The sequence below is a fragment of the Anabrus simplex genome, chromosome 1 (genome assembly GCF_040414725.1).
Source record: "Anabrus simplex isolate iqAnaSimp1 chromosome 1, ASM4041472v1, whole genome shotgun sequence".
In the NCBI taxonomy this organism is placed as follows: domain Eukaryota; kingdom Metazoa; phylum Arthropoda; class Insecta; order Orthoptera; family Tettigoniidae; genus Anabrus; species Anabrus simplex.
Genome location: NC_090265.1, coordinates 482,028,650 through 482,053,707, shown reverse-complemented (window position 1 = coordinate 482,053,707; position 25,058 = coordinate 482,028,650). Strand labels below are relative to the sequence as shown.

At 37.5% G+C, this 25,058-nt stretch overlaps 1 protein-coding gene across 1 annotated transcript in view; it reads right to left on the bottom strand.

Annotated features, from left to right (window-relative positions):
- The window catches only part of CIAPIN1 (cytokine induced apoptosis inhibitor 1), a 48,361-nt gene that overhangs the window by 21,730 nt on the left and 1,573 nt on the right, over nucleotides 1-25,058 (bottom strand). The window contains exon 4 of the mRNA XM_067144640.2: nucleotides 6,123-6,241. Within this exon, the coding sequence (XP_067000741.2) occupies nucleotides 6,123-6,241 (119 nt within the window). The remainder of the gene's footprint in view (nucleotides 1-6,122; nucleotides 6,242-25,058) is intronic.

Here is a 25,058-nt window from a genome sequence, read left to right as displayed (position 1 = left end):
GTAATTGCAACTAATTTTTCCATGTTCATCACTTTGGAAACAAGAACCCTGAGAGACTAGTCAGGATTTCTTTTACGTGACCCATCCTAGACGTGGGAAGGGTATAGTATGGTTAGCCAGAATAGCGGACTTCATAGCCTGAGTCCTGTCATGTAAAATAATACATTTAATACAATTAATAGAGTGATGGTGATCTAAATTGCGATGATAGTTTGTTGATAAATAATGTTGCTGTGGTAGAAATGAATGCCGGAACTGGAGGCAATAGTAAAACGTGTGATGTTCAGCTGCATGCTTCCATGTCAGGTGCCTATGCATTCCAGTGGGAAGATATGTCTATAAGTTATTTCATAATGTACAGTAAAAGGAGTGCATTAGCAAAATTTTGTGTGCATATGTGCCAAAACTATCCAGTTACAGCAATTCCAAAATCACCTATTATTACATTCCTAACTCACTGTGAACAAGGGCCTCCTCCCGCACTCGTGAGTGATGTTTGCTGCGACTGTTTCCCGCAGTGGGGGTTAAAGAGAGGATGGCTGTCCAATTGAACTTCCTCTTAAAACAATAGTCACCACCATCACAACAACTTACCATCCAGACAATATTTCTGTTCATGGCCTCAAGATTGATGCTTGTGGTACAATACCCAAATTTTGTGTGTGATTTTGGGATGGTACATGCCTCAACTGGACATGACTTTATAACATCGTTACAACTGCAATACAAATCCCACTAGCTATACAATATAAACCACCTGTAGCCTTGGGGAACTTGTAATTGCAAATAGTTTTTCCACGTTCATCACTTTAGAAACAAAAACTGTCAATACAGGTATTTTCTCACTTTGGTGCTAACATATTTCTGACTCTAGGCGCTGGCTTCATTAATACTATGTCATGATGAATACAAGGTAAAATACATCATTAACAGTTGTTTGCTTTCAGCATACAGCAGTGAGAGAGAGAGAGAGAGACTGTATGCGTGTGTTCATGCGCGTCAACATGTTTCATCACTGGCACCCACCTTCCAACAATTTTACTCAAAATTATGAGCACACGACTGTTCATGTATTTGAATGATAGAATACCATACATACTCTACGCAAATAATCCTTATATAATTTTTGTTTCAAAATCTGCCATCAGAAATTATGGTTGCAGGTATTATTTTTCATGGTCGGTACAGTACTCCTGAGACACACAAATCTAGAAATTGGTATTTTTCTGCCCACTCTGTTGGCAAATCTGTTCCTGCCAAAACCGAGAACTTGCCGCGTACATATAGAGTCATATACATGCCATCATTTTAAATAATATCACATATTTAGGATGGATAGTTTGAGTTCTTGTTATAGATGTTGATTCCCATATTGGTATTATATATATTGATATTATGAGTTCTTGTTATACGTCATTCACAGCTAAACAAAAGCACATAATTGAAGAGAAAGAACAAATTGGTAATTCTGCTGCAGGAATAAAGTATGAGGTGGAGAAAAGTTCCATATGTGATTGAAGGAAAAATAAGACTGGTCTTGAACAGATAAGCTGTATCAGCCATGCATTCCACGGACAAAAAGTTCCCACAAATCAAAAACCGGATATGGAAATAGGCGACGAAGAGACAAAGTTTAGATTTGCGGTCATGAATGAAATATGTCTGTTGAAAGGTATAGCAAAAGCAAGGTACCGTATAATACTGAATACCACCCGCCACCGAATAAGACCTGCACCCTAATTTGAGACGGCAACATACGGAAAAAAATAAATCAAATAACTTACATACCTATTTAATTTTCTTCAAATATACCATAAATATAAATTCAAATAGCTTACAATTAATAAAATCATCACAAAAATCGTTAAAATCGGCCCAATACTCAGATCATTCACAATTCACCATTGTCATCTGAAGACCATAGGAATTTTCGTCGCTGGCATCTGAATTTGAAATTCCACATTTCTTAAAGCTTTTGGACACTAGATTGTTGGGAATGCGTGCCCATGTGGTCTTGATCCAGCTGCATATTAGTCCCATTTCAGGCCTCTTCACTCGTCCGGTTGGTGTTAACGCATGATCACCATCAGACATCCATTCGGTGTACAACTGTTTCATTGCAGTTTTGAAAGGCCGGTTCATCCACACATCCAACGGCTGTAGAATAGAAGTGAGTCCTCCAGGAATTATCACAAGATTGGTTTTTCCTTTCCTCATCACATCTTTTACGGCGTCAGTTGTATGTCCTCGGCAACTGTCCAACACAAGCATGTTTCGTTTTTGTAACAAAGCTCCCGGGTGACGTTGCCAAACGCACTTCACCCAGTCCTCAACTAACACACTGTCCATCCAGTCGGACTCATATGTTCTAACAATAACACCCGACGATAAGTTTCCTTTTGGAAGGGGTTTCCTTTTCAGAACCACATGTGGAGGGAGTTTGGTTCCATCCACTATTACGCACAACATTACCGTGCATTTCGTTACCACCTGTTCTGATTACACTTTTAGTACCCCTCGTATCCACTGTATTTTCCAACGGCATTTCAAAATAGGTGTCTGGTCAGCATTCCCAATTTGCGACAGCAAATAAAAATTTTGCTTCCTCAAATGAACAATGTGACGCTGAAAGGCCGTTAATTCTTCTTCATACGCCCCAGGGAGACATTGTGAAATAGACGTACGTCTCCGAATGCACAATCCCTTTCTCTGATAAAAGTTTCGGATCCATCCGCAGCTTGCAGTAAAACCCTGTGTTTCGAGTTCTTTTGAGATCTCTAGTGCTTTCAATTGACACATTTCACAAGAAACACCATATCCTAACTCACATTTTTCTATCACAAATTTATGGAGTCGTTCTTCAATTTCCGGAAACACTGCACTCCGCCCACGAAACGCTCTGCGATCGCCGTTACTTTTCAGAAGATTTTCCTTCTTCCGCCAATCACGAACACACAGCACGATTTCCGTATATTTCAGCTTCGCTTACAACTTTAAGTTTCTCATGCACAGTAAATGACCGCAGACGCCGTTTTGAATCCACAGCTTACTACAGAGTCAGAACTTTCACGGGACAGATACGGAACTAATCTCATGATTAGACCCGTATTGAAATTTGCTATAAATGCTTACAATATAGTGATTATTTTAATCCACCTATTCAATACAAATTGGTTTTGTGTTGCTAGTTCATAATACTACAACACGAATTTACAGGGACATGTTTCGCTTTATTTACAAGCATCTTCAGCCTACATAATTGTCTCAAGGTTAAAACCTGTCATAACTGGATTGTTTTTACACATTTTTTGCTTGAGTATAAATCCATGTTTGGTAATAATATGTAAAAAACGTAGGAATTGTGTACACATTAAAAGCATGACAATATGAATTACAATGTTGAATTGAAGTAACCCTTAATACTAAAATACATTGACATCCAAACCATAGCTAGTACAATTTAAAAATTTGGTTAAAATTGTTTTCACAATTACAATGTTGAATTGGAGTAACCCTTAATTCTAAAATACATTGACGTCCAAAACATAGTAACTACGGTACAATTTAAAAATTTGGCTAAAATTGTTTTCACAATGCTGTGGTTGATTGAATCAATTGTAATATGGCTTTAAATTTGAGTCATAAATATAAACTGAAGGTTAAAATATTAGAGCCATTTTTTCTAAAATCCATTGATTTCTGGAACACAGTAACTTCCGACATTGAGAATTTGGTTAATAATTGTGATCTCCAATGCAATTATTTAAAAACAACTATGATTTGACTCCATGTGTAATTTGAGTCGAAATGATAATCTAAAAATTAAAATCTTGGAACCGTTGGAGACCAGCTTCTAGAATTTTTGAAGCTTGCTGCAGTTTGGTGAAAGTATTAGAATAATTAGTTCTTGTTTATTGCGACTTGAATATCCATTGGTAGCAGATTGTATTAATGTAGTTGTAGTTAAAAGGGGGGCTTCTATCCAAATCTTGAGTAGTTGTTTATGTTTCTTTCGAGGTAATAGAATGAGTGAAGCTTCCCTTTGACTGCTGCTACAAAGTCTTGCGGTCTTTCTTACGTTACTGTGACTAATCCGTATAAGTCACAGTAATGTAAGAAAGACCACAAGCATATTACCAAACATGGATTTATACTCAAGCAAAAAATGTGTAAAAACAATCCAATTATGACAGGTTTTAACCTTGAGACAATTATGTAGGCTGAAGATGCTTGTAAATAAAGCGAAACATGTCCCTGTAAATTTGTGTTGTAGTATTATGAACTAGCAACACAAAACCAATTTGTATTGAATAGGTGGATTAAAATAATCACTATACTGTAAGCATTTACAGATACGGAACTCGAATGTGAGCAAGGTAGACTTCCGTAACCAAAAGTCTCGACTCTCGCAAAGTATGATATCCTGCAAGATCAGCTATTCGCGCACCCAGCATGCCAGCAACACTTGTGAAACAAATGACGGTTGAGCATCCGCAGCAGCGGCTTTAATATTTACCACATATTCACCCATATTCTTTGATTTAGCTAATTCATTACCTTACATTTCGTGTTTACATGCCACTGTAACCATATTGAGGAAAAAATCGATCTTGTTTTCTAGAACGCAACTAAAACACAATAAGACCTGAATGCCCGTTTACATGTGGTATATTGAGTATGGTAACCGTATTCAAATCTACTTCAATACTCCATGTAAAAGTAGTAAATATTTACGAGAATGAAGGGCTTGAATACGACCCACACCCAATATTTTGGGTAAAAAAGTGCGGGTAGTATTCGGGATTATACGGTATTTAAAATTTACTGGTTGCAAGGCTAGTAATGGATGGCTCATGTGTTTTTGAATGAAATAATTTCAGTTTTCATAGAAAAACTAGCACAGAGTCATTATCGGTTTGCACCACATAAATTCTATTTAATTTGCAGAGCGGACATTTTATGGTTCTCAACTAGTAGCAGTAGTAGTAGTATGCATATAGTGAAAACCCCATGGTACAGAGTGTTTCTTTCATGCAGCTCCAAATTTCCTATATTAAACTGTGTAATATACTTTAATTATGAGAACCCTTTCAGTGATTCATCCATTATTATGACTGATTTAGGGTGTTATTTTTCTGTCATCAATATTTATACGCTGCAGCGCTTATATTAAATACGATCAATCCTCTTCCGTATCAATTTCTTGCTACATACGATAACAAGCTCTCCCTCACTAACATTCAAAGGCGCTTTTGAAGTCAGTTAAGTAATACCTGTCGCCTCATTACTCTGACTGATGTACACGAAAATTCAAGTTTGAAAAGAAAGGGGACCACGTTTTCACTATAACGTGTATATAATGTGGCTAACAGTAGTTATTAACTCATAAGAAATACAACACGGCACTGAACATGCATATTCACATAGTATCGAAATTAGAAAATAATTAACAATTAAACCACAGTATGGAAATCGTCCGTGGAAACATAAGTTTTGAACCAACTGATTACAGTTTCATGCCAATTTTAAATTTCTATCTATCTTTTTTTTTTTTTTTTTGGGGTATCTTTCTGACTTTTAAGATAGCAAATTTTTCGATGTTGACTTCTACTGTATTTAAAAAAACTATATAATTATGAAAAACTTTTCAAAATCTCCCTTTCTAAAATTAGGATGTAGGATTATTCAGTGGCACAGATTATTTTCATATATAGGTACAGTAAAACCTCGATAACTCAAAATCGGTTAATTCAAAACCTCGCCTAATTCGAAGAAGCTATGGTTTTGCATGATATTTAAATTGTTTAATTTGAAATACGGAAAATTCGTAATTCGAAGAACAATGTCTGTCCCATTAGTGAAATACAGACTTTTAATTCAAAACAGCCTTTACATTTTAAAAGTAGTATCTTACAGAGTAATTTAAATTAAAAATTTATCCGCGTCATGAAGGAATGCATCTTCCAGAATGTGCAGGAGTAGCTTTCCACACTTTCACTCACTTTAGTGTGTCTACAGTACCTTTAAATATCTTTAAATATGAGTGAAATCTTAATTCTTTTGCATTCATCTTCCAATATAGCTGAAGAAAATAAGGAAAAACCAAAACTTTTTACACTCACATTTCCACATGCTGAAGTCTTGGTTTGGGTCTGTTTCTGCGTACCCTCAGCTTCTAACTCTTCTGCAAGTCCACAGGTACAGTTCTTACAAGCTTTTCTTTTACCAGTCGTTCCACATACTGTAACAAATAAAAATGGCTAAATGCAGATATCTCAAATCTCAAACTAGGTAGAACAAACTATAAGAAATCTCGACTTTCTACTATAAATTTTTATTTATTTAAAATTCAAACATTGGTCTTATAGCAATATGACATTAACACTCTATTACAATCATGGTGCCATGATAGGCTTAAACAACTACCACTACTAGGTTTAACAATGCTGTCTTCTAATGAGGAAGACTAGAACTATTTCTTACAAGCAAAGTACTCATTCGGTCAGAAACAAATTTGTACGATTCAAGCATATTTACATTCAGCAGATCAAGAAACAATTTTCCTTCTGTAACATATCGAAAGGTTTGCAACAAAATGCGACTTCAGAGAATAACTGAAGAATTCCTTAAGCAAACAAAGTAATTATGAATATTAACCTGATGATGCTATATTCAATGAATATCAAACAGGATAACACTGGCCGGCATTGGTACATCAAAGGTCTATGGGTCAGTCCATCTAAATGTGCAATTTCCATGCCCTTTCTTTCAAAATTGGGAAAAATTTCACCAAAACTGTGTTTTCTTACACAAGACAAGACCACTTAGCCTGAACAACAGGGAACCTTCCTCCCAGCAAACAATATTATTATATATAATAAAAATCTTCCGGGCTATTATGCCGGGGTCCACTCCTCTCGCTTCTCCCAGACGTTTCGACTACTGCTGCGGTAGTCATCTTCTGTGGCGCCGTATAGATATGCTCTCCTGTATCCCGCTGGCGACCGTGAAAGCCTTCATACTTTAATATTATCATATTATACAGAACTTCCCTACACTATAGGTGGGCCGGCATAAGGTTGCACTTGACAGTTGTAAATCATGTTGGGACCACTACAAAAGTGAAATGAAGAACGTCACCCGTCAGTCAGAATCACCAATTCACAACTTTTTATGTCAGATACAGTTGCGCATTTTATTCATGTTAATTCGTATTTAATTCCGTATAGTGTTCATAATATTTTATTTGCCTACACAAATATGAGCATTTAAAATATATTATAAGGTTTAAACGAGCTACAAAACAAATACGAACTATTTTCAGTTGATTGTTGTTGGCAATATAGGTAGTATAGTGGTGCCATCTATAAGTAGCTTGACTACTGTATTGAAGTGTTGCCGTTTTGTCTGTCGCCGCTAGCACGTGGTCGGGTGTGATTCGCGCGTTTATGAAAGTTTTGTTTTCATTTTGAGATAATTGTGAAATTTTATTTTAACGAATGCAGTGCGATGTCTCGGAAATGACAACATAGTCATGAAGCGCGAAGTGATAATCCTTTGAGCCGCGGAGTGTCCCTTAATAGTCAGGCATTAGAATTAGTGCGGAGAACTCGTGAGTTTTACGAGAGGGAGACGAAATTCGTACGCTTGTATAGCCGTCTCTCCGTTCCTGTAGATCATGTTGTGGATCGCATATCTCAAACATTAGGGCTTTCAAAGCGTACTGTCATTCAAACAGGTGTTCGCCTCCAAGAACAGAAGGAAAAAATGACTGGGGTACATAGCAATAGCGAAAACGGGGCTGATAGTAGGGACTTGTTTCACAGCACTCCGGGAAAGAAACGAATTAAGCTATCTCCTGTAATAGGAATTAATTCTTTCCAGGCTCATGCAATACGAAGACACGAGTACGATTTTTACAGCTCAAAGTCCCATCTGTCATTGTTATGGACAATGCACGTTACCACTCCGTAATAATGGACAAGACTCCTTCGAGCGCCCGTAAAGAACTGTAAGTGGAATGGCTGCAGTAAAGAAATATCCCAGCGCATATGTGTACGACTAAATTAGTCGACACCGGGCGAGTTGGCCGTGCGGTTAGGGGCGCACAGCTGTGAGCTCGCATCCGGGAGACAGATGGTTCGAATTCCACTGTCGACAGCCCTGAAGATGGTTTTCCGTGGTTTCCCATTTTCACTCCAGGCAAATGCTGGGGGTGTACCTTAATTAAGACAACGGTCGCTTCCTTCCCATTCCTAGGCCTTTCCTGCCCCATCGTCGCTAAAAAACCTATCTGTGTCGGTGCGATGTAAAGCAAATAGCAAAAAAATAGTCGACGAGGTAGCGAAGGAACAAGGGCACGAGGTTATTAGGTTGCCGCCGTACCACTGTCACTTCAACCTCATTGAGTTGGTACGGTATGGGGTGAAGTAAAACATTACGTACGCACTTATAACACGTCCTTCACAGTTACCGAAGTGGAAGGACTGTTCCGGGAGAGTATTGCTCCAATGGATGCGGCTTTGTGCAGGAAGAAATTTAGCCATGTCGCAGCATTCATTAATTCGGCAATGGCAATACATGGCATCATCAGTGACTCTCAGGAGTTGATGATCTGCCTAGACGATGATGACAGTGACAACGAAGGCGACGGTAGTGATGGCAGTGAACTGGAGGGTATCGAGCCTCTGCCTTTGTGAATCAGGTATGAAAATAAGGTTTCTGAAATTTCGTAAATTTTATAGAATTTACTTGAAACATTTTGTGTTAGCACCGGTGTATATTATTTTAACATTTATTGGTGAAGGTGTATATGAAGTGAGATCCTTGTCGGCCGATTTCTTCCGTGTTTTCTAACATCGCGACAATAAGAACTTCGTAGTATATTTATCTCGTATAATTTTGTGTGATGAATAATCGGCGAGTTGAAAGTTCAATTTTTGTCGGCAGATTTCATTTGTATTGTGTATCATCGCGATGACATTAAAAACATTTCTCCCATGTTTTAAAAAAAAAATGTGTCGTGCAATCAGCTGTTGTTACAGCGGCAACATCGCTTCGTGCGCCATTGCAGTGTGACCAATATTGTGCGCAGCTGTCATGTGCAACCTTACGCCGGCCCACCTATATGAACCGTGTGATCTTGCCACGGTGGGGAGGCTTGTGTGTCCCAATGAAGCAGGTAGCTGAGCCGCAGGTGCAACCATATCGGATGAGTATCTTGAGAGATTTCGGGGGTAGAAGACTTTCGTAAGTTTCAAGGGCGGCAGTCTGGATGATTGACTGCTAAGGCCTTGTAATAATATTTAACATGGCTTAGCTGTGTTGATACTGCTACATGGCTGAAAGCCATGGGAAACTGTAGCCTTAACTAACTTCCAAGGACGTGCAGCACTCTCTGTATGATAGCTTCCTCCCGGTTAAAATATTCCGGAGGTAAAATCCACGTTTGGATCTCTGAGTGGGGACTACACAAGAGAGGGCAAACATCAGGAAGATGGATACTGACATTCTGCAAGTTGAAGCATAGTGTGTTAGAACTCTGAATCGCTGTGGTAGATTAGAGAATCTGAAAACAGAAACGGATAAACTAAAGTTAGATGTAGTTGGTATAAGTGAAGTACGTTAGCAGGGAGAGCAGGATTTCTTGGTCAGACTACAGAATTATCAATAAAAAATCAAACGAGAGAAATGCAGGAGTTGGTTTAATAATAAGAAAACAGGGCAGTGGGTAAGCTACTACAACCAGCATAGTGAAAGGATTATTGTTGTCAAGACAGACACCAAACCAATGCCCACCACAATAGTGCAGATCTATATACCTACTAGTTCAGCGGATGATGAAGAAATCAAAAGAATATATGAAATAGAAGATTTAATACAATATATAAAAGGTGACGAGAATCTAATTGTGATGGGAGACTGGAATGCAGTGGTAGGTCAATAAAAAGAAGGTAATGCAGTAAGAGAATTTGACTGGGACAAAGGAATGGAAGAGGAAGTAAGCTGGTTGAATTCTGCACTGAATATAATTTAGTCCTTGCTAACACTTGGTTCAAACACCACAAATGACGACAGTATACATAGACAAGACATGGAGACACTGGAAGGTATCAAATATACTTCATTAGGATTAAGCAGAGATTCAGAAACCAGGAGTTGGATTGCAAGACCTTCCCAGAAGAAGATGAGGACTTCAACCACAACTTGTTAATCATGAAACGCAATCTGAAGTTGAAGAAATTGAAGAAGAGGAATGCAAGGAGACAGGATTTGGATAAGTTGAAAGAAAAGAGTGTGAGGGATTGTTTCAAAGAACATGTTGCACAAGGACTAAATGATAAGGCTGAAGGAAACAGTAGAGGAAGAATGGACAGTCGTAAAGAATGATATCAATAAGGTTGCTGAGGAAAGGTTAGGCAGAAAGGAAAGATAAACTAGGAATCAATTGACATCTCAGAAGATAATATACTAGACCTTATTGATGAACAACGAAAGTACAAGAATGCAAAAAATTAGGAGTGCAGAAAAGAATACAATTGCTTAAAGAATGAAGTAGATAGAAATGCAGGACAGTTAAGGAAGAATGGCTGAAAGAAAAGTTTAAGGATGTTGAAGGTTGTATGGTTGTAGGAAAGAAATCAAGTCCAGGAAATGTATTTACACTGATAATTTTGTCTTAATTGACCATGATCAAAGCTTCCTTGAAGCTGAAACAACATTATCAGATCTGAAGATATTAGATGAATACTTCAAACACAATTCTCTCCAACCAAATCCTCAAAAGACATGGTAAACAAAGGTAAGTGATCATACAATAGTTCAGCCTTATGCTGTCTGCCACGTTCGTTATCATATTGGGTCTTAAGATAGTTTACCTCTCAGTCAGTGATACTATTACTTTATTGGTGTCATCCGTACTGTAAGTAGTGAATGGTGAGTTTTATTGAGACCAGTACTTAACGACAAACAACTGACAAATAAAATGGACTATTAACGGCAGAACTGAAAGAATCATGGAACTAGCACTGTTGTTTGTAGAAGTACGGAAATGTAAGAGTATAAAACTGAAAAATACTATTTGTTATAATGGGTAGAGACAAGGCTGAATAATGGAAATTTCCCGGTTCAGGAGAATAACGAACAGAGCACCTTACCACCAGTCATAAGCAAAGTTAATAGGCAACTTGCTGTTTTAGGAGTGTACAGACCTAGAAAGGGTAATGCAGACGCTGATTCAGAATTATCTGATAAGATAATCAGCTATGTGGGAAACAATATGGAAAGGATCGTGATTGTAACAGGTGATCTCAATTTACCTAATGTCAATTGGGAAAGTAATGCGAACAACAGGAAGCATGACCAACAAATGGCAAACAGGTTAATCTGGGAAGGGCAGCTGAATCAGAAAGTGATGGAACCAACTAGAGGGAAGAATATTCTGGACGAAGTGCTGGTAAAAACAAGATGAGCTGTAAGAGAAATTGAAGTAACAGGCGGTATTAGTGATCATGGAGCCGTTTTTGTCGTAGTTGAAAATAAATGTGGTACAAAGGAGGTCATAAAAGTAGGCTGATAAGACAGGCATAAGGAAGTTTAAAAAAAGTAATTATGATCAGCAGAAAACTGTAAATAAAAATGTAAACAGATGGTGGGATGGGTTTAAAGCAATTGTTGAGAAATGTGAAAACAGGTATGTACCCTTTGAAGGTGGTAAGAAATGGTAAAGACCTGGTATATTATAACAGAGAAGTAAAGAGACTAAGGACGAGATGCAGGTTGGAAAGAAGTAGTTAGAAATGTTTGTGGAAGTAAGGAGAAATTGAAGGAACTTACTAGGAAATTGAATCTAGAGAAGAAGTCTGCTAAAAAGAACATGATGGCAAGCATAATTGGCATTCATACAAATTTTAGAGAAAAATGGAAGGGTATGTATAGGTACTTAGAAACAGGTTCTAAGGAGGACATTCCAGGATTCATTAATGAATAAGAGGAGTGTGTATAAGAGTGTCTACAGAAGGCAGAAGTATTCAGTCAGCCGTATGTAAAGATTGTTGGTTACAAGGAAAATGTCCAGAGAGAAGAGGTGACTAATACTAATGAAGTATTCAAATTTACCTACGAAAACAAAGACATTTACAATAAGATACAAAAGTTGCAAACTAATAAAGCAGCTGGAATTGATAAGACTTCTGAGGATATACTAAAGAAAATGAGTTGGGATAAGTACCATACCTGAAGTACTTATTTGATTACTGTTTCCATGAAGGAACTAGGATAAGGGCACTATATATCAAACGCCCTTTAAATATCAAACACTTCACACATCTTGCTGCGAAATAAGGACATCGATAAGTTTTCATAGCATCTGATATTTCTAAATTCACCCCTCCAAACTTAGCATAATGTCAATCAATAGACTGAAGTTGTTACCGTGTTGGCGAGTGTAGGAAAGTCTCAGAACTTAGATGTTGCTGGGATTTTTATGAGATCGTTGTATTGTTACTGTGATTATGTTTTTGCCTGTAAAATAGTGTCTTCAGAAGGTATCTCTTCTTGTGTTGTGAGTTTTCACCTATTATATTTATTTCTAAAATGAAATACTGTTCGATATTTGACTCCCATTTTATAATATCAAAAGGTCATTCGATAAATGAGGTCCATTCACTACAGAAACAGCCCTTAATATTGAATGCCACTGAAAATTAAAGGGCTGTTTATGATTTTAATTTGTAGTATTGTTTTCTTCAGTGCCAAAGTCCGCATGTCTGTGGTCATGACTCCTGAGACGTCTATCTGTAACTTGAGAGGGCCTTAATTTGAACCCCATCGGGTATAGTTAGATTTATTTTACGATGTCTTGTGCCCGTTTGATGCCGTGCGATGTCATAATCACTTTATTTAACAATCCTGTCGCTTTCCAAGGGTTCTCGATGTCGACAAATAAAGTGGTGGTGACAAGAGGGGGTAATGCAGCGTCCTGCTTTATCGATGGTAAAGGGAAGGTAGTATGTTAAAAACTCAACAGATGGCATTACAATCATTCTTTATATCTGAAGGAAGTCTCTTCCGCTGTATCTGAGTCATGTTTAGGGGATTAACCGCATAAATTGAAGACAGCATTGAGCTGATGTCATGGGTGTTCAGTGAGTAAACATGAGCACGTGCGAGGCTATTCCCGAGCGAAAAGTTGTGGATATTTTACTGAATAGTGATTGTGAAAAAGATTATAATATATTGGAAAGTTCTACCTGTGAATCTAGTGATGTGGATACGTTATCTGTGTTTAGTGAAGTTAGTGATAGTAATAAGAGTCAATTAGCAGATGTAAATATTACCAACGTAAATGTTCCGATGCACCGTAAGAATTACTAGGTGAGTTTATAGTGCATAGTTCATATTTTTCACTGTAATGTAGCACATTCCATTGAAATTATTATTTTTGAGTATTTCTATGAAGGTTTGACAACGTTTGTGCCAGTAGTTGCAGTGATATTATCATTTAAGCGCAGTCCTGCATGGATCTTATAAACACCATCATTTAAATGGTAATTTAAAGATCCGGAACTGATGTTTTTAAGGTAAGCGGATGGGTTAAGATGCCTAACGGGGGGAAATGTTCCAAAAGCCAAAGTTAAACCAAGAAAAAATGAAACAATCTCAGTATTCATTATCTGCCTTGACTGAAGCTGTTCAAGAGGTCAAGTCGGGTATGATGTCCCAAAGGCAGGCATCTAAAACATACCAGGTCCATTTAACAATGTTAAACGACAAACTATCTGAATTGAATGATAATTTCATAATAATTAAATAATTAATAATTAAAAATATATATTGTGGTTCCACCTATTCAATGCAAGAAAACTTAATGCAAGGTTACATTATAAGTCAATCGCAATTGAGACCGGTTTTGACTGTTAGGGTCATCTTCAGCCTGTCGTTCAAAAGGTGCAAGGTAAAAATTCACTGGCAAATAACAAGAGAACGTAGAAAGCAAACTTTTTCACATGACTTATGACATAATATAACATTGCATTAGTAAGTTTTCTTGTATTGAATAGGTGGAACCACAATATATATTTTTAATTTAATTGTAAACTATCTGGATGTCAGAAGATTCTTACTGCCCTTGGCTGGAAGCCATTCCTAAGTCCATGAGAAGAAGAGGGCATTAATGAATGGGTAATCAACATGGCTAAGAAAGGATTTTCGTTGAAGAAAAAGAATTTACTTGACACTGTTCAGCAAACTGTGCAGTTATCAGGAAGGAGCACACCGTTTAAGCATGGAAGACCTGGTAAAACCTGATTCAAGTGTTTTATGGGACAGCATCCTTCCCTCTCTCAGAAGAAGGCTGAAATCATTAGCAAGGGCAGGGCTGCTGTCTCAGAAGAGAGAATACGTGGTCGGTCTGCTGGACTGTCATGCTACCTGGAATCTGAGGGTGTAAGATCAATTATGGAAGACCCAAGCAGGATCTTCAATGCAGACGAGATAAATTTTCTGTTCCATAAAAGTACCTTTGATTCAGAGGCAAACAGCTTCAAATTACAGCAACCTCTAAAGAGAAAGAAGGCATAACAGTGCTCGGAAATTTCTGAGCCGACAGGCGTTGTGCCCCAACAGTGACAGTCTACAGTAACATACAACTCCAGCAACTTATCAAAGATAGTGTACCTGAGCCTTGGATAATGAGAAAACTGAAAGTGGCTGGATGAAAGCCCCAACGTTTCTGAACTACCTTCAACACTTAAGGTCATGGCTAGAAGTAGAGAAAATTACACTTCCTGTTATTCTGTTTCTTGATGGACACGGGAGTCATTTATTCCTTCAAGTCAGTGAATATTGTCATGACCATGGAATAATATTGTACAGCCTTTTCTCTGCAACCAGCAGATGTGGGGGTATTTGCACCTCTAAAGAGAGCTTGGAAAAATGCTCTTCAAGACTAGAAAATACAAACTCTTGGTGCATCAGTAACCAAGGTAAATATTGCACCTATGTTAAAGAACGTTTCGAATGATGTTAAGCCAGATATTGTGAAAAGCGCCTTTTGTAAGTGTGGTCTCTAACCACTAGATTGCAATGCTGTGGACTACACAAAAGTGTTGCAGATATTTTGAAAACCCCAATGGGAAGGCAACAGCAAGAGAGTGACAAAGGCAGTTCTTTATCCCCTTTTATTTCCAAACAGAAGTTAAAGTTTGATGATGATGACCTGGAAGAATTCTTGCCTTCTCGTATTCTCGATAAGTTCAAGGACAAACTAAAACGTGATGGAGAAAAACATAATGATGAACTAGATTTGTACGCTTATTGGGAAAGTGTTACAACTCGTTACAATGCAACATGTAAAACAATATTGGCTAATCAGAATGAAGGGATGACAGGCAGTTCATCAGAAGAAGACGATGATCAGGGCAGAGATGATTTCACGTAGAATGATGAATGTTTAGAGGTGTATGTACATTCTTCCAAGAAGGATCTTCCTGGTGCCATCATTTTGAAGAGTGGAGTAAAAGTTCACAAGCTGATTTTATTGAGCATGAAATTGCTTCGGAACTTGCTTGCTCATCCACCTCAAGTAGTAGCGAGGATTCTTTCAAGGATTTTCTCAAAGTGCCTCAAGAACCAGAAAAACCTCATCAGTTTAAATTAAGGAAAACATATGCGATATTTTCAAAGGTGTACAGGGAAGAATTGAAGAGAAAGAAAAGAAACAAGGAACACTAAAGACATGTGCCTCTCTCTGTGGAAAGATAGAGATAAGAAACTGGTTTGTCTTTCTCAGGATAATTTTATATGTATTAATATTGCCTCCTCTAGTTTTGTGATTTATATTTATCATTCTATTTCTTTCATGTTATTACAACTGTGTAATTTCTAAAGGTAAAGTGATTTATATTAAATATATCTGTTCGGTATTTAAAACCTTAAATACAAAGTATGTTACAAGTGTTATTTTTTTTAAATGTCCACCTATTCAATACAAAGAGATTTTTTTTAAAGAATTAAATATTATTATAAAATGTTAAGGGACATGTTTCGCCCATATTAAGGGCATCATCAGCCTCAAACTCAAACCTATATGGTGAAAAATCAGGATCCTGATTGTTCTTACAAGTCGTAAAAGGAGGATATCAATATAGGTGTTAGTCTAAACATAAAAAATTATTAGAATGTCCTTCGTTAAAATCGTAGTAATAAGCTGCATGTCACAAGTTCACAAGATTATACTTTCCGGAGCGCTGAGTCAATGCGCCCAAAACCTGTTGAGGGTACAGCAATAAACAGCTCAATCTTTATAATGAAATAGAAATGTGTTTCCTTGATAACTCCTGTTGGAGAATAAGAAAGAGTAAAGCTGATAGACTGTTAAAGATGTTAAATTTGTATGTTAAGATAAGACAACAGTCTTCTTAAGTAGCTGTTCAGCTGTCTATAGTCTTATTTAACTGGCTTGAAGGTGTGAAAGTCAAATGTATTATAAGATAACAGTCTTCTGTAAGTAGTTGTAGGAGCAAGAAAAAGTATTCGGCTGTCTATAGTTGTATTTATCTTGCTTGAAGGAGCGAAAGTCGAAGATATATTGACGTTGATAGAGTTTTTTGGTGTGAAGTCTGTAACAAGAGGAGAGTGAATGCTTAGGAAAGGTATTTTTGAAGAGAATGTGGGTTTAAAAAAAGAAAAGATGGAGAATGTATAAAACACCTGCCCTTTTGTCTGTAAAGATGTAAATCAGTTATGGAAAGGTTAGTTGAAGAAAAACGTTATGTGTATGTTCATTTATTTCTTAACTATTATGGTGCTAATCAGTTGCTATGGTAGTGTTGAATGACTGACACTTGTGCTTCTAGTATTGTATCGATGTGAGATTGGCGGAGGAGGGTGCGGTGGAGGGGAGGGAGTGGGCGGGACATTAAGTTTATGTGTTGTCGGTTGCGAGAGATTTGCGTGGTCGGACAGGGAGGGAGTCGTGTTGGGTTGCGGGAGAATTGCGGGGGCGGACATGAAGGGAGTCAAGTTAGTTAAAGTAGTGGAGGTTCTACATTTTAAGAATGTTCTTATGTTTTGGATTTAGAATTTTCAATAATTTGGGTAAACTTTCGTATAATGGATTCTTGACTTCAATCAAATCATTGAGGTTTAGATTTTTGTTGTAGTATTGGTCCAAAAACATATAGATGGTTTCAAGTTCATTCATCAACTTTCCTTTGTCTACTCTTAATAATTGTGAGGTCTTGTTCTATCGTAGTGAAGTGATGTCCTGTTTCTTTCATATGGGAGCTCCTCCAGCCAGTTTGACCAATATAAGAGATGTTGCATTGCGTGCAGGTGAACCTGTACATGCCTGAGCCTAAGTAAATGTTTTTGCTTGAATTGACCGTGTTGTGATTAAAAAAATAATTTTTGCTTAGTGTTTGTTGTTCTAAAAGCTATGCTGGTATTTTTGTTTTTTATTGGGTTCAAGACTTGGTGAAAGTTTGGATTGTTGTAGGTGAAGGTAACGAATTTGGATTTTTTTGGGTTTATCAGGGATGAGGTTTGTTGTTAATTTGAATTTGTCCTTATTTATTAAACGGTTAATCATTTCAGGTTTATATCCATTGATTTTTGCTAAATCCTTTATATAATTTAGTTCTGTTTCAAGGTTCTTGGGTGTTAGAGGGATTTTTAAAGCTCTGTAAATTAAACTGTGAAAAGTGGCCAATTTATGGGAGTTAGTATGTAAAGAAGTATTTTTGATTGTTAATAGGGTGTGAGTACGTTTTCTGTAAATATGAAAATCGAAGTTGCCATTAAGATGAGTTACTGTGAGATCTAGGAAATTAAGGATCCACTAACTTCAACTTCCTTGGTGAATTTAATATTTTGGTCTAGGTTGTTTAAATAATTTAAAATATCGGTACTATTATTGAGATCTTTATTGATAATTACGAATGTGTCATCTACATACCGAAGCCATAAGCTAAGGCCTTTTATTTTATTTATTATTTTATGATGTTCTCAAGAATCCAAATAGATGTCGGCTAAGATGCCTGATAAGGGATCTCCCATAGCTAGACCATCTTGGTGGTAAATTTTACCATTAAAAGTGAAATAGTTGTTTTTTAGCACAAAATTTAGGATTTTTATGAAGTCTTCTAATTCAGGTTTGCTGAGGTTGCTGTGTTTTGCGAGGTTGTCTTTGATAATATTTACAGTTTCCTTTGTTGGTACATTAGAATACATATTAGTAATGTCAAAAGAGCACATAATGTGATTTGGTAGTAAGGTGAACTTTTTCTGAATTTCGCAGAAGTCTATTGAATTTTTTTTAAAGGGGATTTATTGTTAAACCTGTAATGCCTTTTTTAGAAAATAGTGGATATATTTTGAGGTTTTATATGTCGGACTATTTCTACAGTCGATGATTGGGCGTATGGGTGTGTTTTTCTTATGTAATTTAGGCAATGCTCTGGCTGTGGGGGTTTTAGGGTTCATAAGGATTAGTTTTTGTTGTTCTTGTTCATTGAGTAAAAAAGTGGAATTCTGTGTTTTTAAATTTTGTTGGATTCTTATTGTGGGGTCTTTATTGACTATTGTGTAAGTCTTATTTGTGAAAAATTCTTCCGTTTTTTTCAATGTAATCCTTCTTATCTATTAGAACAGTAGTCCCTCCTTTATCGGCTTTAGTTACTATTATGTTGTTATCTTTTATTTTGTTTTTTACCTCTTTAATTAATTTTGAGTGATTGAGAACAGAATTTTTATTTAAGCCTTCAATTAGTGTTGGAAGTTTCACTAATAGGAAAAGTCCTCTCAGTTTTAATTATTGCATTGATCGGGTGAAAGTACCTTATGAGGATTGCTGTAAGTAGGTAGGTGTCAATATAAGGAAACTTCATTGGGCTAATCATATAAATATGATTGTAAATAAAGGGTACAGATCTCTGCATATGGTTATAAGGGTATTTAAGGGTTGTAATAAGGATGTAAAAGGTAATATCGCAACTAGAGTATGGTTCCAGTGTATGGGACCCTCACTAGGATTACTTGATTCAAGAACTGGAAAAAAACCAAAGAAAAGCAGGTTGATTTGTTCTGGGCGATTTCCGACAAAAGAGTAACGTTGCGAAAATGTTGAAAAGTTTGGGCTGGGAAGACTCAGGAGAAAGAAGATGAGATGCTTGACTAAGTGGTATGTTCTGAGCTGTCAGTGGAAAGATGGCGTGGAATGACACTAGTAGACAAATAAGTTTGAGTGGTCTTTTTAAAAGGTAGGAAAGATCACAATATGAAGATAAAGTTGGAATTCAAGAGGACAAATTGGAGCAAATATTTGTTTATAGGAAGAGGAGTTAGGGAATGGTATAATTTACCAATGGAGATGTTTTATAAATTTCCAAATTCCTTGCAATTATTTAAGAAAAGACTAGGCAAACAGCAGGTCGGGAATCTGCCACCTGAGCGACTGCCCTAAATTCAGATCAGTGGTGATTGTGGTGTGGTAAGGTGGTGATTGAATTTTGAATGGTCATTTTGGTTAGACATCAAATGTTATCAAATTTCCTTTAGAATGAAATGTTTATTTCCGCTATTCATATTCAATAAAAAGTGTTATTTGATTTTCTTCCGTCAATATGGTATCTTCCTTATATATTAAGGCTTGCTGTCTTTTTGTAGGTGGTGGCTGAAGATGAACGTGAAGATCCTGACCATGAAGATTGCTCTAATAATGATGACCTTAACAAGGGGCTTGAATATTAAATAGATGGGAAAGAGATCGAACACAATCCTACCGAAGACGAGGACTCTGACAGTGAAATTTGCTTTAATCATATGATTGTGCAGTCATGTCAGGTGGCTGATAATGCTAATAATGAAGATGAGATTGATTCAATAAATGCTTTCTCCGCATCTAACAGCATGGAGAGCATTAATACTGTCAACACACAAACAACTGATTACCCAAGAGGCCAGAAGTCCAGCTCCATGGCTAAATGGTTAGCGTGCTGGCCTTTGGTCACAGGGGCCCTGGGTTCGATTTCCGGCAGGTGGGGATTTTTTTTTTTTTTTGCTATTGGCTTCACGTCGCACCAACACAGAAATGTTTTATGGCGACGAAGGGACAGGAAAGGTCTAGGACTGGGAAGGAAGCGGCTGTGGCCTTAATTAAGGTACAAACCCAGCATTTGCCTGGTGTGAAAATGGGAAACCACGGAAAACCATCTTCAGGGCTGCCGACAGTGGGATTCGAACCTACTATCTCCCGAATACTGGATACTGGCCGCGCTTAAGCGACTGCAGCTATCGAGCTCGGTGGTGGGGAATTTTAACCATTATTGGTTAATTTCGGTGACATGGGGGCTGGGTGTATGTGTCGTCTTCATCATCATTTCATCCTCATCATGACGCACAGGTTGCCTAGGGGCGTCAAATAAAAAAAGACCTGCACTTGGTGAGCCGAACTTGTCCTCGGACACTCCCAGCACTAAAAGCCATATGCCATTTCATTTCAGAGGCCAGAAGTGAGTGCATCACAACAGTGAGTGGAACTGGGAAACAGGGGTGGAATATAAATTTAAAAAAGGCAGATTAGTTTTGGCAAAACAAGATTGCATGCAAACCTTCTTGTGAAAGGAAATGTTCAGAAAAGCATTTTCTGAAGACAGGCAGTCTACTTTTAACAGTTTCTGGACAGAGCGAAATAACAATGATATTAAGAGATAATGTACGTAACCTCACACATAATTACTAAAAACGTTAATAGAAGGTTAATACAACAGAGGGAGTTTAAGCTCAATCTGATACTTCAGTGCTTCTTTGAAGGTTGTAGCCAAAGACTTCACGTCGGTGAAAAGTATTTTTCTGAAATACATTGAGTGTTCCTGAAATGTACATCAAAACTGCCTTTGTCAAGAAACCTACTGGTGGAATTGTTGAACCAGATCACAGAGGAAGGATGGTGCCACCAAATATGTTGGGCATCAGAAAGCACATCAGAATGTTCCCCAAAAATAAGAGCCACTACAGCAGAGAGAAACTGGGTAGACTGCATCTGGTAGCCATCTCAATATATCAAAAATGCATTCTTTGTTTTAGAGCACTGCAAGGAAAACCAGGTGAAACAAGAGTTAATACCAAAGCAGTGGCTTTGCCATGACATTTTTAACACAGAGTTTAACTTCGATTTCAAGGAACCCACTTATGATACCCGTGATGGTACAATCCTAGTGTATTCACTGCAGCTCATAACACACTACTTCGCGAAGAAATATATATGAATCATACCTTAAAATCCTTGTAGAAGAGAGATGTGTTTACTACCAATGCCAGGAACCCACCCAAGCCACCCAAAAAGGCACATTTACTTTTATAACTTAATGAAATATTTCACGTGCCACTGACCATTAGTCGGCCAGCTATGAGCACAGGCACTGGTCGACATGATGTAATTCCCAGAATTCCAAACTCGCTGCTTCTGTTACCAACCTGCGCAAAATAAAAACACGACAAAAGGTTCGGGAAGAAAATAATGTAATTTAGTAACTGTAACTTATCTTTGCAAATTCAGGCCAAGCTCTGTCATGAGAACAGTGGCCCCCTTTGGGGGCCACACTCCCTTCGAGAGGCTTTTAACTATCGCCGCGGCGCATACTGCCCGCATGGCAAGAAGTGATTGTAACCTATCGTCACATTTTGTTGGACATTCCCTTAACAGTTGGTTACAGTTCGCAGATCGTAAAGACGCTCATATCGGCAATCCCGTGAACTAAAACTAAAAGACCATCACCCGCCACCGAGCTTCCGTGTACAGTGAGCGGAGTGAGTACACTAGGGCTCTGCCAAAGTGATCAACCACCACAAATTCTTATTAAAAGGACATGCTCATATGGATGTGGATGGTGTTCACGCTGTAATGAAAAAAGCCAAAAGGAAATTGGGTTCAAATACAATCACTGCACCACCTTGAGATTGGCAAAAATTTGTTTGCCACTACCGCTTCATGGAACTGACTGAAGTGTATGACATACAAATGTCAGACTTCAAAGATTTTGAGAGACTTTTCAAAGGACCATCATCACCTTTGGTTAAACAAACAATCAGAAGCAGGGGACTGGGGGCAGCATGACTTCCTGCTATGCGAAACACGATCAGACTCATAGCTCCAGAAAAGCATAAAGATTTGCAAAAACTCCTCAGGTGGGTTTGATGTTCATGCTCACCTCTCTCACAGAATAATTAATTCTCTGTAATAAAGATAAATATTTAAATAAACATAAAAAAGTAAAATAAATGGAAAGCAAGCTGTTATTAAACCCCTCAATATAATGTAATTGTAAATGACAACCTGTTCAAGTATACATATCAGAGGTATAATATCACATGTGTTAACCCCCCGCTGAAACACTAGACAAAAACGTTCATAATGACAACATACACGTAGAGACCACCTGTAAATGTTATAAAAAGTAAGGTTCCTTGAACTGTTGATTCTACTTGCCTTAAAGGTAGCAAAACATAAGCCTCAGCAGCTTCTTTCTGCTCTCTTGCAAAGCCAGATAAATATCATAGGTTAAAATAAATAAGTACTGAATAGGTAGAAGCCTTTTACCTCTTATTTTACATTTTAGCCAGATAAATATGCAGTTTAAATTTATGTAGCAGATCGCACATTTATCAGGAAGTTGGGTCGAAAAGGTGTCCTACAACTATAGTCTGTATCCACTCTGGAGGAATATTCTCTAGTGTAGCTATGCCAATGACGGAGTGGCAGTTGAAACTCTTATCTGGGACTCTGCTATAAGAATCAAGATGGCTGCATATCGTGACAATGATTTGATGAATCTGAATCCTGCATGATGCTGCACAAAAACATGCTATTACCAGTAATATGTAATCTGTGTATATTCAAACAAGTGTTGTACTACCAAACTCAACTGGTATCCATGGCCGTTACAGTAACATCATTTGACGGCACCACACCATGATTTCCCGGTTCGAGTCTCATTAGTAAAATTTCTTTTACCATCTAAATGTTGGACAACAGGGTACGAGGTGATGGTATACAATTCCTAATCACTAGAATGTGTGCCAAAAGCATGGATTCAATTCAAAAGCTCTCTGCAGAGGATAGACCTATATGAGATATACAGTATATACGATGCTGTTCATGGTGATTCATCTCTTAAATAGGTACATTAAGGTGGTTATATTTCTTTGACTTCATAAAAATTTACTTCTAAATATTTACTTGCCATTTACTACTCCAGCATAATCTTGAAAAAATAAAATGCCTACTTATTAAATCTGCAACAATAAATTCAATAATTCATAATAAAATTAAACATCCTCCACTGCATGCATGCCAGCCCACTAGTGATATCTGGGTTCTCTAATTTATTTTACATCTTAAAATTGGTGGCAATGATTATAAAGATAAAATTAAATTTTGATGAAACGCACATCCTTTTAATTATTAGAGAAAAAACAACATATCGTGTGGTAGGAATTACTTGACAAGAAACATAACTTGAATACCAATTCTTTATCGACTGGAACTTCCACATTATAGCCGAATATTGGGTTCTTGTAAATAACGTGCTACACAAAACACCTGAGAACAGGTATATCACCGTGCCAAACTTCATTACATTTTCAGTAGCCTTACTGTGAATGGAATAGAAGTATTCCACAATACCACACATAAAATCCATTGGTAGTACAAGTACATCCTTACCTTCCAGATTGCTAAACTGCAGCCTCTGTATCTGGATGTTTATCTGACAGTTGTAGTACAGGACCTAATGTATATTTTCTGAGTTGGGTATACAATACATTCTCTTCACCTGAAAGACTTAACATTACTGTATTTCTCCAAGCATCTACTACTGTATGTACGTCTACCTCTCAATCCACTTTTATTGATAAGGGGTCTGGGAAGAGGCGAGATGAATTTATATGGCATGCTTTTATAGCTGGATGCCCTTCCTGACACCAATCTCAGTTGATTTGTTAGAGTGGAAGCCATTTCATTTCAACTTCGTTAACCTGGTTTAGACTATAACCTACTTAACCTAGACTATAACCTATTTAAAACCTGTAACTGTTATGGTTTAGACTTTGTACTGGTGTGTGTGTATATCAATTTAACACTATTGGTTTGTTTATAGCATATATGTCGAACAAAGCACGGAGTAGAACTTCAATACTGTCGCCCAGCTTGCGCAAAGACAGAGTCCACATTGGGCACAGGGGACAATGCTTTCGTTTTAAGGGCCTTACTCATTTGCTCAGAAAAATGCTACCAACCATTACTAAAGCGCTCTTTCATTATTGGTCAGCGCATGCCCTGGCTAATGACAAAACTCATTGGTGCTTATCAGAGAGCCTCTCGAAGGGAGTGTGGCCCCGCAGAGACGACTGGTCTATAGTCCAGTTCTTATGAGTTTCGACTTGACATTCGAGCGTTGCCTTTTGGCGGAGGCTAAGTGAATTATTAAACAGACAATCATAGGCAGCCGATCGCTCCGACAGAGCTCGTTAGACTCTAATTGCGCTTACCAATGTCGATCTGTTGTTTTCTGTAACCACGTGCTATCAGCTGTGTACTGTATTGTGCTCAGTTCTTACCGCGGTATATTTTAGTTCACTCAGACATTCTTGACAAAGCATCAACACTGGCGGCTAGAAATAATGAGTTGACTGAACAGTTGAAGGAACACAATATTTCGGTTCGCGATAACATAAGGAAGTGGGGCTCGTGCACCTTGTGAAAAAAAAAGCCCTAGTACCTAGTTTATGTGGTGGATGAAATAGCCAGGAAAGTGAAACCTCAACAGACGATGACAATGCCGATAGTGACTCAGAAATGTTGGATTTTTTTTTCCTTCCTTAGGAGAAATTGAATCTATCAGCAACGCAAGCTCTTCTAGATGGCGAGTAGAAATTTTATTTCATTTTCTTGCATTTTATCTGTTTGAGCATTGATCTTTTTTTTTTTTTTATCTTATAGCCTTATATTCAATTTGTTATGTTTTATTGTTCATCTTATGTGAGTTATGCATTTTGTTGCA